This window comes from Glandiceps talaboti, chromosome 17, assembly GCF_964340395.1.
Source record: "Glandiceps talaboti chromosome 17, keGlaTala1.1, whole genome shotgun sequence".
Classification (NCBI taxonomy): Eukaryota; Metazoa; Hemichordata; class Enteropneusta; family Spengelidae; genus Glandiceps; species Glandiceps talaboti.
Genome location: NC_135565.1, coordinates 19,148,298 through 19,162,414, shown reverse-complemented (window position 1 = coordinate 19,162,414; position 14,117 = coordinate 19,148,298). Strand labels below are relative to the sequence as shown.

The 14,117-nt window shown below is 36.4% G+C and overlaps 1 protein-coding gene across 1 annotated transcript; it reads right to left on the bottom strand.

The window, feature by feature from the left end:
• Positions 1-954: 954 nt before the first annotated feature.
• On the bottom strand, positions 955-12,495 carry LOC144448262 (transcriptional regulator Erg-like). The gene is made up of 5 exons (XM_078138442.1): positions 12,242-12,495; positions 8,332-8,547; positions 5,423-5,544; positions 3,694-4,069; positions 955-3,124 (listed from the first exon to the last, which is right to left on the bottom strand). Exons 1-5 carry the CDS (start codon positions 12,399-12,401, stop codon positions 2,808-2,810), a joined length of 1,191 nt encoding a protein of 396 aa, XP_077994568.1. The 5' UTR covers positions 12,402-12,495; the 3' UTR covers positions 955-2,807.
• Positions 12,496-14,117: the final 1,622 nt, after the last annotated feature.

The window sequence follows — 14,117 nt, the reverse complement described above, 5'->3', positions numbered from 1 at the left end:
GTCCCCAAAACTAGAAGGCCCGGGTAACTGTGACATACTATTTGGAAAAGCTGGGTGCAACCGTAATGATCATAATCTCCAAACAACGTAAGAAGTTCGTTGTACGTAGCACAGATGATATTGCTCAAGGTTACATGTAATGTGTTATGCCATCAATGCATTATATTAACACAAACTGTCAGATACCTGGCACGGCGTGACTCATTGGCAAACTAAGACGTGACTCATTGGCAAGTCTTGGCAAAGTGATGAGACCTGGCACGGCGTGACTCATTGGCAAGCTAAGGTGTGACTCATTGGCAAATCTTGGCAAAGTGAGATCTATACTAATAATAATACCGAAAATAACAATGAGGGAAGAGCTTTACAAAAAAATGTATCAGACATATAAAATAAATATTACGTAACTTAATATTTTGTAATCAAGACAGGTATGAATGGTGTAATCGATGACACAACTATTGCTTAAGGCCAAACCCCGATTTCTCACAAATCATACTTGAGGAGGTATACGTACATGTGACAGCCTCTGTTACTTCCTCCAGCGAAATGGGATTTTCGAAAATACTAAAGTGTAAAAGAAACTTGTCTACAGTTTCCGTAATGTAGTTTTGAAGTAAGTGCCATTTCAGATCAGAAGTACCTAGCATTAAGTAACTTAAAGTGCTAACAGCATTTAGAAACGTTTTCGCCAGACAGTGACAATTTCAACACACACACACACACACACACACAGACAGACACACACACACACATACATACATACATACATACATACATACATACATACATACATACATACATACTTACATACATACAAACAAACAAACAAACAAACAAACAAACAAACAAACAAGCAAACACTGAAAAGAGACACACTTTTAATTACACAATGCTTCTTATGTATCATAGCATCAATTAACAGCTGCAGTGTAACACATATAACAGCGCCGTACACATCTCACGTCGGATGGGGGGGGGGTGTTAAATAGTTCTTTTCTATGGTTGTACTTCGTTTACACCTATATAGCTTTTAAAATAATCAGACAGTGACCCAAACAGGATTATCTTGGTTTATTTTAGACAAATTTATCCCAGTTGTGATATCGCTATTACCATAAAAAGTAGTCTGTAGGGTACGCCGTGACGGGGCGCCATCACACATCCACTCACGTCGGGAGAGAGGAGGCCGGTGAGGGCGGAACGACAGGAGAGAATTTATTTACTCGAAAAAGGAGACGCAACGTTCGCGTCATGGTGCCATTATGCAAAGCCAAAATTTTATTGTATTATTGTATTGTGCTTCATTTACATATTATATTCCATATCACTTTATTCACACAAACATTCGCAGGATTTAGGGTGTATTATGATTTTAGATTTCCTAAATATTGGAATTTGTAAAGATACGTTTGTGAATCTGTGTTTGGATTATCTTTGCAGTCTGAAGCAGTTGGGGTGTCTGCATATGGTGGAATATTAGTTCATTTCATTTAAACAAAATGTAGCAAGAAAATGTACTCATTCAATCTTGCGATCTTAAAGTCTAGCATGTGCAGTTTCTCATTGGTTTCTGCACGGTTGTATGAAGCAGAGGCAGTGAACGCTAACATGAAACGGACTGTACGTTATAAAGGTGGTATTAAGCTATCGTTTACCAGCTATTCAACTCACGACTTGATGTGGTTTGTTCTGCAGTAAAAGCGTTGTAGTAATGTGTTTATTGAACTTCGCAGTTTATCTTAATTCGTTCGACAAGAACAGTAATACCATAACGTCGACATTTTTTTTAATACCCAAATATATTTTATTGCTGAAGACTAATTTTTGGCTATAAAAATATTACGTACTTATATAATAGCATTCGTTTGTTATGCTGCAAACTATATATATCCACTTGTCGATATTTCATTTGCATATACATTGTACATTCAATCATATAACATTAAAGATGCACAAGCTGAGTTTATATGTGTTTGGGGTAAATATTGCACCCACATACTCGCAGTACTCTAATTACTGAAGCATATTTAACCATCTCTAAAATTGACAAAACTTATTTGGCATTAAGACAGCATAAACGATCCAGTGAGTCCGTATACGTATACAAAATGTCGAGGAAATCCATACTATACAATTAACAGCTGAAAGCAGTGGCAGACGACAATTGACTGTAATGCCATAGAAGGCATGCATAGACATTAGTATTATATTAAGTATAGTTCAATTGATTCGAGGTTTTATTAAGTATTTTCTCTTGAATAAACAGCTTATAAACTCAGCATGTGCCATTTAAACATTTCTCGGTCACCTTGCCTATTTGGAATGTTTCCTCTATAAGGTAGAGATTGAGACAGGTGCGCTGATATTCTCATCTTAAATGTAAAGCATATCCATGGTGATAAGAACGACAGGCGGATGAAACTGAAGTCTGATACATACAGCTGATATACAGAACATGTGGAAAGGAAACTTAAACGTACAAAGAAACAGACGTCCTGTATTTTGATATTTTGAAAAGCATTTATGTGTTCTGCTGTTAAAAATTGTTCATATCTTGATGAACATTAAACGATAAAAATGTAGATATCCTGGTTAATAATATACCGAGACTATTTGATTTGGTCCAGTGGAATTCCTTGTTCAGGATTCGTGCTCATATCGTTCGCAACTTTTGTTCTCATATGTGTAGTCTGCTGCGTCGACTCATTTCAACAAAATATACTGTGTGCTTTCCTGATATAGATATATTTTTTTCTTAAAAGGGCAATGTTTATTCCCAATCAACTCTTTACGCTTGAAATATTCTATGTCAGTTCTGAAAAGTTACTGTTTTCGTCCATTGAAATGTACTTTGGGAAGAATATGTAGTGAAGTCGTCGTCGATGTTTCCGGATGATGCCCTTTTTCCCATAATCCCTAAGTGCACGCGCCATCTTTTGATACGTCATTAACTTCCGGTTGCCCTTGCTCTCGCCCCATTTCCGAGCAATGTCTTCTTTATTGTTGGACACAAAACGAAATAAACCGTCTTCCTTGTTGACCCAGGTCAAACATTCTGACATCGCAGGGTCATTCAGACTATCAAGGAGGAACTTCCACAAAATAGGATGTCGTTTCTTCTCTGTAATTACAAAAAATTGTACCATGTTGTAATTATAAGGTAATCAGTGGACCTCAACATAATACATTCATGGTTCACCCTGCACAACATAATGATTTTACACTTAAATCGAAAATGTAGACTTTTGAAGAGATCCACAATAATATAATTCGTTTGTTCTTAGCGTGACATGTTATAAATTTACACATATTTGAAAATATATTTCAAATTTCTGTTTCAATATAGAAGAATGTATTTAACTAATTAGTATTTCTTCATGTTCCTAAAGAGATGTCTAGCAATAATACATCGTACTCTAAACATCAATCAGAACAGCTAATGATAGATCCTTCCAATCATACTATATATTTGTAAACCAAATATCTGCTATGAGTTCAGAAAATGTCTCCATAATCCACCATGACTTATGATAGTCCATTACCATTACATAAGTACCTGCTCGCTATAACAGAGGTTAGCTCTAACACACCGATACGTTATTTTCTAACAACAGAGAACATTTTCTGTTTCCACCCATTCACACACAAAAAAACAAGTCACTGATAGGCTCTGAGAATAATACAACTCACGTTTCTTCGGTTGGAATGTCCGGGGTTTCGGGGGACGGCCCCTCCTCTTCAGGGGTACTTCATGTAGAGCCATTGGCGACGCTGGTGACATCAAATTATCGACAGTTTCTCCATGATCGTCCGAGAAATCAGATTCAGATTCCACCAACTCTTCGGGTTCATAATCCGCCTCCATCTTGATTCTGGGAACTTGAGTCGAGTCTAGAGGAATGTCAAGTTGATGGGCCATTGTGAATGGTTTTATATCTTCCATACAGTACGTGTTGTCATAGAAACAGTCCGAGCTTCCGTTGATATAAGTACTGTTGTCACCTGGATATATGTGCTGGTAATATCTTTGATGACGATCCAAGTCTGTGACTGCTTTGGGAAATACCTACATAGAGGAAGCAGAAGTAAAGAAGTAAATGCTTAAATCGATTATAAAGTGCACACATTTCAGGTGACGTTATAGAACGTTGAATATTATCTATGCATACATATGGTATGTACATTTTGATATGTAAATTTGGATATGCAAATTCGGCAAATAATCATAAGCCCACTATTGTATAATTTCTTAGTTTATAATGTACTTTGTTGATCGCATATCTTTCTAACAAATAATGGTGAATAAGTAATTAGTTTTCCAACCTCATTCAATGCATGTGTGTATGTACGTATGTATGTATGTATGTATGTATGTATGTATGTATGTATGTATGTATGTATGTACAATGTATGTATGTATGTATGTATGTATGTATGTAGGTAGGTAGGTAGGTAGGTATGTATGTATGTATGTATGTATGTATGTATGTGTATGTATGTATGTATGTATGTATGTATGTATGTATGTATGTATGTATGTATTGTGTGGTGGCATACTTTCGTTGGCTTGTAAGTTTCAATGCTTCTTAAGTATTAAATTTGTCTTTACTTTTTGAAAACTGCCATCAAATCTTTAAAATTAAAACATTCATGCAATGTCCTATGAGTACCTTGTCCTGGAAACCTAAACTTTAACTTTACAATATTAATCTAAATCTATCTCTGAGCGAGCGTTGACCTAACGACTTATCCCCTACGAAGATTGTGGTATTATAGAGACAGAAAGTAAAACTAGGCTATTAAATAATAAAATAATGCATTGTCCATTTAATAAGTCTATATTTGTACTTTGATAGGAGAACTAGTTCGCTTTGACTTCCGAGTTCAAACCACGGACTCCTATAAAACACGACATGAATAGATAATTGCTGGTTTCTAATTTCATTAGCAATATTGCATCAATCCTGGTTATGTTTTCCGTTGTTTTCCATATGGACTCTATGTTATTGCCAAAGGTTTCTTCTCATCAGATGTACAGCCATTACAGATTGGAAGAACAGTTTTATATTGTCTTTTAAGCTCATGTCAGTTTCCGCATCCATTATTTCTTGCGAGACTTCACGATTTTCGCCATTTTTTTCTCGAATACATAAAAAAAAACCGTTTAGGGTCGGGATGAAAAACTAGGCGGGGTCGGGTAACCTTAACCAATTTTTTTTTTAGCAAAGTGTTCTTTTAGCAAAGTGGTCCAGGTCATAATGGTACAGGTCATAATCGCATGTAAGCGTTCAGACCACTATAGTGGTCTGTGGTAAGCCTTGTGGCTTCGCTGACAACATAATACTTAAAAAAGGCGAGGACCTGAGATAGAATCCCTGGCCTTTATAAGATCAAGTAAGTGCTTGTAATGAGTACCTACCTGGTTAATACGATTTTCATCACAATCTAGATGAATTCTGGGAAATCGAGATGTTGATAATTTCTGAATAGCACACTTCAGTAATTCTGGATCGGGATCGTCACTAGGTGTAAACGGTGGCACTGACAAAAGAACAAAGAACGCAACGAAATTTATACTATTCGCAAGCCAAGTTGTAGGCATTCGAAAAGAAAATACAGGATTACATCACGATCATTCAATGTCACGACAGCACATGTCTTCAAGTTTAAAATCGCCCTTATCCTTTTAATTTTTCCCAAATCATGCTTTTGTCAGTGTAATTATTTTAATCTCAAACATTTTTCTTCACGTAGCCAAAAATACTACCGAACAAGACGGTAGCACGATGTTCTCAGTTGTGAACACATAGATACAGTTAGTTTTGTGTTTGAAAATTCCTTGTTTCATCTGACAGTGATGTTAATTTTTGTTCAAAGTGAGATAAAATGTATCATGTTGTATGTTTGTTCACTATCAGTGTCTGTATTTTGCTTTCTTTGATTTGTAACAAAAAACCCTTATGTATGAGATGTACTAAATCATCGTACTGCACAATAGGGAACTTGCAATCCTGACTGAGCATGCTCAGATGCAAAGGACTATGGGATTATCTGTGGTTATCGTAATGTCTAATCAGGAGCTACCGATAGAATAAACCTCCCACAATGGTCAGGGCAACTATGAATTGATCATTTGTGGTTGAAAACAATGTAACACTATTTGATTAGTATTTATTATCACATTTCCCATGATGCAACATTCAACATGGCAGGTTTGCAAGTTCCCTATTATGAAGAGATATTTCCACCCCACTTTGCAATCTGAAGTGTTGTCCGTGGTTACCGTAATACCCAATCTGGAGCTACCGATAAAATAAACCTCACACAATGGTCAGGGTAACTATGAATTGATTGTTTGTGGTTACAAGTTTGCGGGTTTGCAAGTTCCCTATTGAAACTATATAGTCACTCTGGTGTGATAGTACTTATACCATCATGGTTTTATCACTACTCGTCTGTGGCTTGAACGACACGACCCATTGCCTATTAATCTTTCTTGGCTGAGCGAAGAAAAATATTGGGAAATATCATCTTTATGTCATATTTTTTAATGACGTCATTTAAGAGTATTTTCTTAACTTTATGTTTCTTATCTTCAAAAATTCAATTACAAAATTTCCGAAAGCAATACATTTATTTGTATATTTTTACTGGAAGATGTTTTTTTTTTTCTTTCTCAGTTCCCTTCTTGTCTTCTATTGTAATATTATCACCACGTCTATCTCTCTTTAAAACTCAAACTATTATTAGGAAATTGATCTTCCGTAAAAAGGATTAATAAGCCTTTAGTTGAATTGTTAAAACCATGTGGCATCTATAATTCAAAATACTTCAATTATGACTTTTGCATCACTTATGCCTTACACAGATAAAATATTCTGAGGTATTTAACAAACACAAGTCACTGAAAATCTTAGTTGGAATTTTACAGTCGGACTCGCATGGCTATGATGACCCAAGCAATTATTCACGATGGCGAGATACTACATGCACGTAAGCGTGTACACGTCAAACTTATGTTGAGAATGGCACAACATATAGAAGTTTGAATAAACACATTTCGTTATTGAATCGTAAACGTTAACAAGGGCTATCTCTATAGGTGTCCCGTTAACCACTCGAGATCACAGTTTTGTGTACAGCCTACGATATATCATAACAATCACCTGTCGCCACTTTTGACTCTGTCGCTTACTGGAAGCGTCATTGCAAATACAGTGGATTTCACAATACTGTGCAGCTTTTCTGTTTGATACAATCACACAGAAACAAAAAAGAAACTGCATAAGCCATACTTGAGTAGCAAGATCGGATTTTTGCTACATATAGTCTAAATGAAATAAACCGTTTCAATGTATTGCAACTCCATGCAGACATTTGGGCGCCGATGTTTTTCTTAGTATCAAACACCCGATGAAGTCTTTTGTAGTGTTCATTGATGTCTGTATGGTGGCACGTGTAGTTCATTTCACTTAGAGAAAATGTAGCAAGAAAGTGTACACAAACATTAAATCTTGCTATCTTAAAGTGTAGCATGTTCAGTTTCTTATTTGTTTTGCCGTGATTGTATCAAACAGAAAAGCTGAACGGTATTGTGAAATTCACTATGTGTAACACATATGTCGAGACAGAATGTTACAGTGTAACACTCACTGACTCAGGTAGTTTATTTGGTGGCGACATAGGTTTGAGTGATGCCTCATGTTCGTTTTCAGAGATAACATCAAATGTTTTCTGATGTTGACATTGTTGTGTCTGTTAACCTTGAATGATCATCAATGCAATGAAACAATGTTGCAGTTATATGACAGACTTATGTAGACACCATCCATGGTGGCACCATGATGTCTCTGTAAGGGGATGACTGACTACAACACTGTATAACACAAAAAAGTCTAATGTCGTAAAGTCTGTAATTAACTTAGGCCTAACCTCGACTAATGGCAATGTACAAAACATATATTTATACAAGAACCAAACGCTTTTGAGGAGCAAATTGGCATTTAGAAAAGCGTGATCACGTGATGGAGTACAATAGGCTTGGTAACCGAGACTGTAATGTGTCATTTTAATTTTTGGTACCGAAATAACTCACGTCACATCTGGACCCCTGATGTGAGCTCCATCAGTTACCATTCCACGTGATTGAACATATCCTAGTACATGTCAAGGTGACATCCGGGATTTGGTCGAAATCGTGCGTTAGCGCGGGTCCACTGTGGTTGTAGTGATATAATGCATTTCAATACACGAAGCAAAACAACGTCGTACCATAAAGTTACAGACTCTGTACTCGAAAACAAAGCATTACATTCAAGTAAACCTTACCTGTTTTCCAACACTGTAAATGGTGGAATGCTACATCCGGGTTATCACCACACTCATAAAATACATTATGGAAGTCTTGTTTTGTCATCATACATAGTCTTGGTCCGTCTACTCCACATCGAAGCACCTCACTACTGAATGTATTCCGAAGTGAACATGAGTCGCTGAGCCATAGAAACCACGATGCTGTTTCTTCAATGCTCCACGTATGGGGATCTGTAGACAGTGAACACCAGGCATGTGAACACCAGGCATGTATTAAGATGTATATGTTTGGATGAACTCGATTTCTCAATGTGTAACCTTACGATTTGGAACAATCCAAAGTGCGAACACATCATTGTGATTTGGTTGTCACAGATTACTTTAATTTACTTACAATTCTGTGTTTTTGTTTCCTGCATTATAAGTGTTCCGGAAATTTAAAATCAACACTTTAATAATAATAACTTTATAATAACTTTATTACACAACTGTATCATCAGTGAATACAGTAATGTAAACAACAACAACAACAACAACAACAACAACAACAACAATAACGACGAAACAAAAGTATATATATATATATATATATATATATATATATATATATATATATATATATATATATATATATATATATATATATATATATATATATATACAAAATACACAAGTTATGGTACGGAGCCGTTACTCAGAGTTTCACGCTTGAATGCGATCTTCGGACGACTAAATTTTAACGGAAATTCAAGTGATTGAATTCGAACTCGCAGAAGAACTGGTACCCGGATGTGATGCGCGATATATATACATATATATGAAAGTTTTTAAATTGGAACATTTATCAGAAAAAACAGTTGCATGTGTTAAAAGACATGCGAAATGTGACGTCAAATTTGATGTACATGTATACATGTATTATGGGATGTAAGATTTCCATGTATACAATTAAAGTTATAAAGAAAAATCAGTAGTGGACAATTGAAATTAGTTTTGATGGTGCTGAAAGTCTTCTTCTTATCACACATTCAAACTGACATATTGATAAAAAAAAATAGCTGGTGCCTGTGGTGCAGGTCCACACCAGCGGCATCTGCTATATATTGTTTTGTATCAATGTGTGTCAGTTTGATAATGTTATAAGGAGGTGATGACTTTTGGCACATTTAAAGCCAGTCTTGAGGGGAGAACCATTTGATTTCGGGGGGGGGGGGGATTTTGGGGAAAAATTGTCGGCAGGTGAAGGAGAAAAAGTTTTGATCCCGTAATGGTTTGAGAAAAACAAATGTTCCAACAGACAGAAGTAAAAAAAATGTTGCGATGTACTGCAAAATTGGTAACCGAGGAAAAACTGTTTACATTGCTTCTGCATATGGAAAAAATAATTTGATGCCCGAGTGACAATAGAAAAAAATTGTTATCACAGTGATGGGGAAAAATTTGCTGCCATACCCACTCCCCCCCCCCCCCCCAGATATCAAATGGTTCTCCCCTAATGTCAGAAAACTATTTTAATGCCACCAAAAAGATGTATTAACATTGAATATGTACCATCTTTGTTATACGTTTACTGGAAGCATTGTTTGGGAATCACTTAGAACAAGGTTTCTAAATGTAAGTTTAATCAAAATGTTCCTTGTTCCGTAATGATTTGATTTATTACGCATTGTCCTTATTTATAGCTGATCAGGTTACAACCTATCTGTGACAGTACTCTTATACCGGTACAATTCACTCGTCAACTTGAACAACGCCCTCTTGTGTCAAGCAACCCATTCTTGAACGTCATTTTGCAACTTGATTTGAAGAGGAAACGTCCACCACTTTTTCCAAGAATTGACAGAGAATTTGTCATTTGTATTTGGTGTAAGCACTAAAGGATGATCTCACGTTTCAAAAATTAAAGAATGACATCATTGCGTCTGGTGAAATAAAGAAAACATGGTATATTTCCGCTATGTTGTGTGTTATAAATATGGTTTGACTTTTTGTCATTCCCCCTGAACAGAACGTTGATTATTGTCCGCTTCACAATAAATCTACTACTAAATTTAATTGTCTGAACAGAAATACAATGAATTTCACAACTACGTTCAGCTTTTCAGATGCAACCACATAGAAACCAACAAGAAACTGCATAGGCCACACTTCAATAGCAAGATCGCATTTTTTGGTACATTTAGTCTAAATGAAATAAACCATTTAAATGTATTGCAACTCTATGCAGACATTCGGGCGCCAATGTTTTTCTTCGTATCAAATAGTACACCAGATGAAGAGCGCCTAAAATGTCCCATGAGGTGTTCATATGATGTTTGTATGGTGGCATGTGTAGTTCACTCACTTAGACAAAATGTAGCCAGAAATTGTACTCATTCAATCTTGCTATCTTAAAGTGTAGCATGTCCAGTTTCTTATTGGTTTTCTGTGTGGTTGTATCAAACAGAAAAGCTGAACGGTAGTGTGAAATTGGGTGTAACGTTAACGTCACCACATTTTATCGTCTGGCTCAACAAAAATCTTACTAACAGTGCCACGTTTTATCGTCTGGCTCTACAAAAATCTTACTAATATTGTCACATTTTATCGTCTGGCTCTTCAAAATTCCTAATATTGCCACATTTTATCGTCTGTCTCGACAAAATCTTTCTTACATTGTTACATTTTCATCAAGTGAAGTAGCATTATTGCAAATCATTCAAATCATTCACTGTTACAATATAACTAACTGCCAAAGTAAATATAATCACAGGAATTAAATGAAGAAATGTTAGTATTTAGCCAGACGATGAAATCTAGCAGTCTTAGTAATGAACCCTGTCAAGGCAGCAATGCTAGTAAGCATGGTGTTTGTTTACCCAAACTAGTAAATCAGCAATGCTAAGAAATTTGTTACACCAGGCAAAGCAATGTAGCAATGTCACTTTCGTAAGATTTTCGCCGAGCCAGAGGCCGAAGACACTGTTTCAGTTGCAATGGACTTTAATAATGTTACTGACAACGACAACACTTTATGATAGCATTATTACTTACGGCTGACAAAAAACAAAACGAAGTAAGGTCTCATCCAGCATTCGTGTTGAAAACTAGATTTCGTTGGATGCACAGAATTTCTAAAATATTAGCTTTGACTATTGATAAATTTGTATCGTCCACTGCCTACGCATATGCGTAACATAGCTATAGCTTTCTGATTTGACAAACGAAAAACTAGTTTCATAATAATATGTGTCGAGTGTCTAGCTCCTTTTGATACGTCATTTCCTTGCAAAACAAAACAATGCCATGTTTTTAGAAAAATTAATACAAATAACACAAATATATATGTATTCGCTCTGTTTCTTGAGACAACAGAGCTAATTGCGACAAGAAGAGAACTTTACTTGAATGTCTATGCAACAATGAATTGATTGATTGATTGATTGATTGATTGATTGATTGATTGATTGATTGATTGATTGATTGATTGATTGATTGATTGATTGATTGATTGATTGAGTGATTGACTGACTGACTGACTGACTGACTGACTGATGCACACTCGGAAACACGCAGTGTGTTTACAAAGAAACTGCATGCACAATATTAATATCACCATTCTTGAGCATTGGACGGCTATATTAATCAGCTGTATTTAAAATCAGAATATTTGTGCAAGACTGATTGACACGTGACCAGAGACCATCGGAGTATGTACAGTCTTGATAATCGTGATGAGACAACCAAGAAGAAGGGAGATTCACTTCCAAAATGGTTGTTGATATAATGAGTTGAAATTTCATTTTTTAACAGAAAATTGTTGTTACATAGAGCGGGCGGGTTAGCACTGCAGATGATGCAGACTCTGAGTTTGACTATGCTCAGTGTTGTGAATATGATGACGCAATGGAATCTACCAAGAAATTAAAGCTCAGTTGAACCCTACCTGGTGGGACGCCGTACTGAGAATAAACCCGCCACTTGTCTGATTTCGTCTGCGTATTCATCTCGCGGTCCACAATTTCGGCCATCGTCTCAAAGTCCCAATCTAAATGATCAGGTGGTGAATTCTGCAACGAGACGTGAAAACGAGATTCTGTAGTCATGGCGGTATCAGTACTTCTGCCAAACTGTCAACTACTTGCTCCCCTTAACTCGATGCGAATTCGTCGAACGAAAATTAGACTGGCCGGATGGACTGTTGACGTCAGAATAAGTGACTCAATAGTTTCGCTGCCGAGTAACTGTAATCTTGACATCAATCACGTGACCTAAACGACTTTTTCTTTCATTTTTATTATTACTTCTTACCACTATTTTCGCTCAAAAATATAACTTTTTACAATTTGAGTGGTATTTTTATTGAATGTGAAGAAACTTTGAAATGATTTAAAAAATGAGAACGTGACCTCATAAGTCTTATATGTCAACTTTCAACACGACAGAAAGCAATTTGAATATGACAGCGTCATGACATACGGGTTACAAAAGTATGAGAGGCTGGAGATCCTATCGAAAGTTACCACATAGTGGGACGTGGTGATCAAAATCAGTGGTTTCGTAAAATTTATCAAAACTGTCGATATGGCTAATTGTTGATATCGAGACCGGACATACATCTTTGTGCAGTCAGTTTTTATTCTCAGTGTACACGCGCGAGTACAATAATTGAAGGCACCACAGGAAGTGCTGCAGAGTTATTGATATGTATTATAACACGTGTCACTGTTTCTCGTGTGCATGGATGAAATATAAGACATGAATGAACTCGTGTGTACATTCAGTTATTTTTATCTCTAGCTAACAAAAGTGGAAAAGGGATTTTTCTCATTCAAATACGGAGAATTTTCCACTATCATAGGACGGCAGAACTAAAATACAGACAAAACAACTAATGCGTGCCCCTTCTAAACTACGTGGTTTCTGTAAGAAAAAAATACTTGTTAATGTTATGATGGTATATCGCTGGAATAGTTAGACGTTTATATTTATTATATTATACCACTATATTGATGGCGCAAATAGAGAGATCTGATTGGTCTAGACATCAAACTAGCGCGTCTAAAATGAGCGATAATGCACAGTTGGCACGTGTCCAAATTTTGATGTTCACTGTTTCTACGAACATTGTAGTCCGTGCAGGGACGTGGTGCAAATGAAACCAGAAAACGTTACGTCTTATCGTGTTTCTTTTTTTTCAATACACTGGCATAATATAATAGCGATAAACCACCCCTGGGAATGGTATACCACTCGGTTTTGACCAGTGAACTCAATATATGCACGAGCGATACCTCGTGCATAATACATTTCGTTCACTGGTCAAAACCAAGTGGTATGCCATTCCCAGGGGGCGGTTTATTGCTTACCCATTATTTCCTTCGCTGAGCCAAGGAAATACAGGTGACCAAAGGGGCCTTTGTCACTACGAGTAGCTAGACGAGTAGGTCAAGAGTATTTTCCGGCTGAATGAAGTTCGAGAATAACATAATTATACCAGCGCCGGTAATATCAAAGAAAAATTGGGCCCGGGAAAGGTAATGGCAATTTTGAACATTTTGACTCATATTTCGAACACAGCTGAACCAGTGACGTAGACACGTGTTGTCGTGACGTAGAACGACTGGAGTATATATTTCATATTTTTGTTCTAAATGGCTTGTGCATGGTTTAATACATGACATTTTCTTCAGGGGGGGGGGGGATTCGTTCATCATGTTGTTTTGCATCACGATTTCAAGAAAGCAATTGTTATTTACGTACAGTTTTTTCTTCACGTGCCATGAATACCGAAACCGAAAATGACGGCATTAAAATGACGA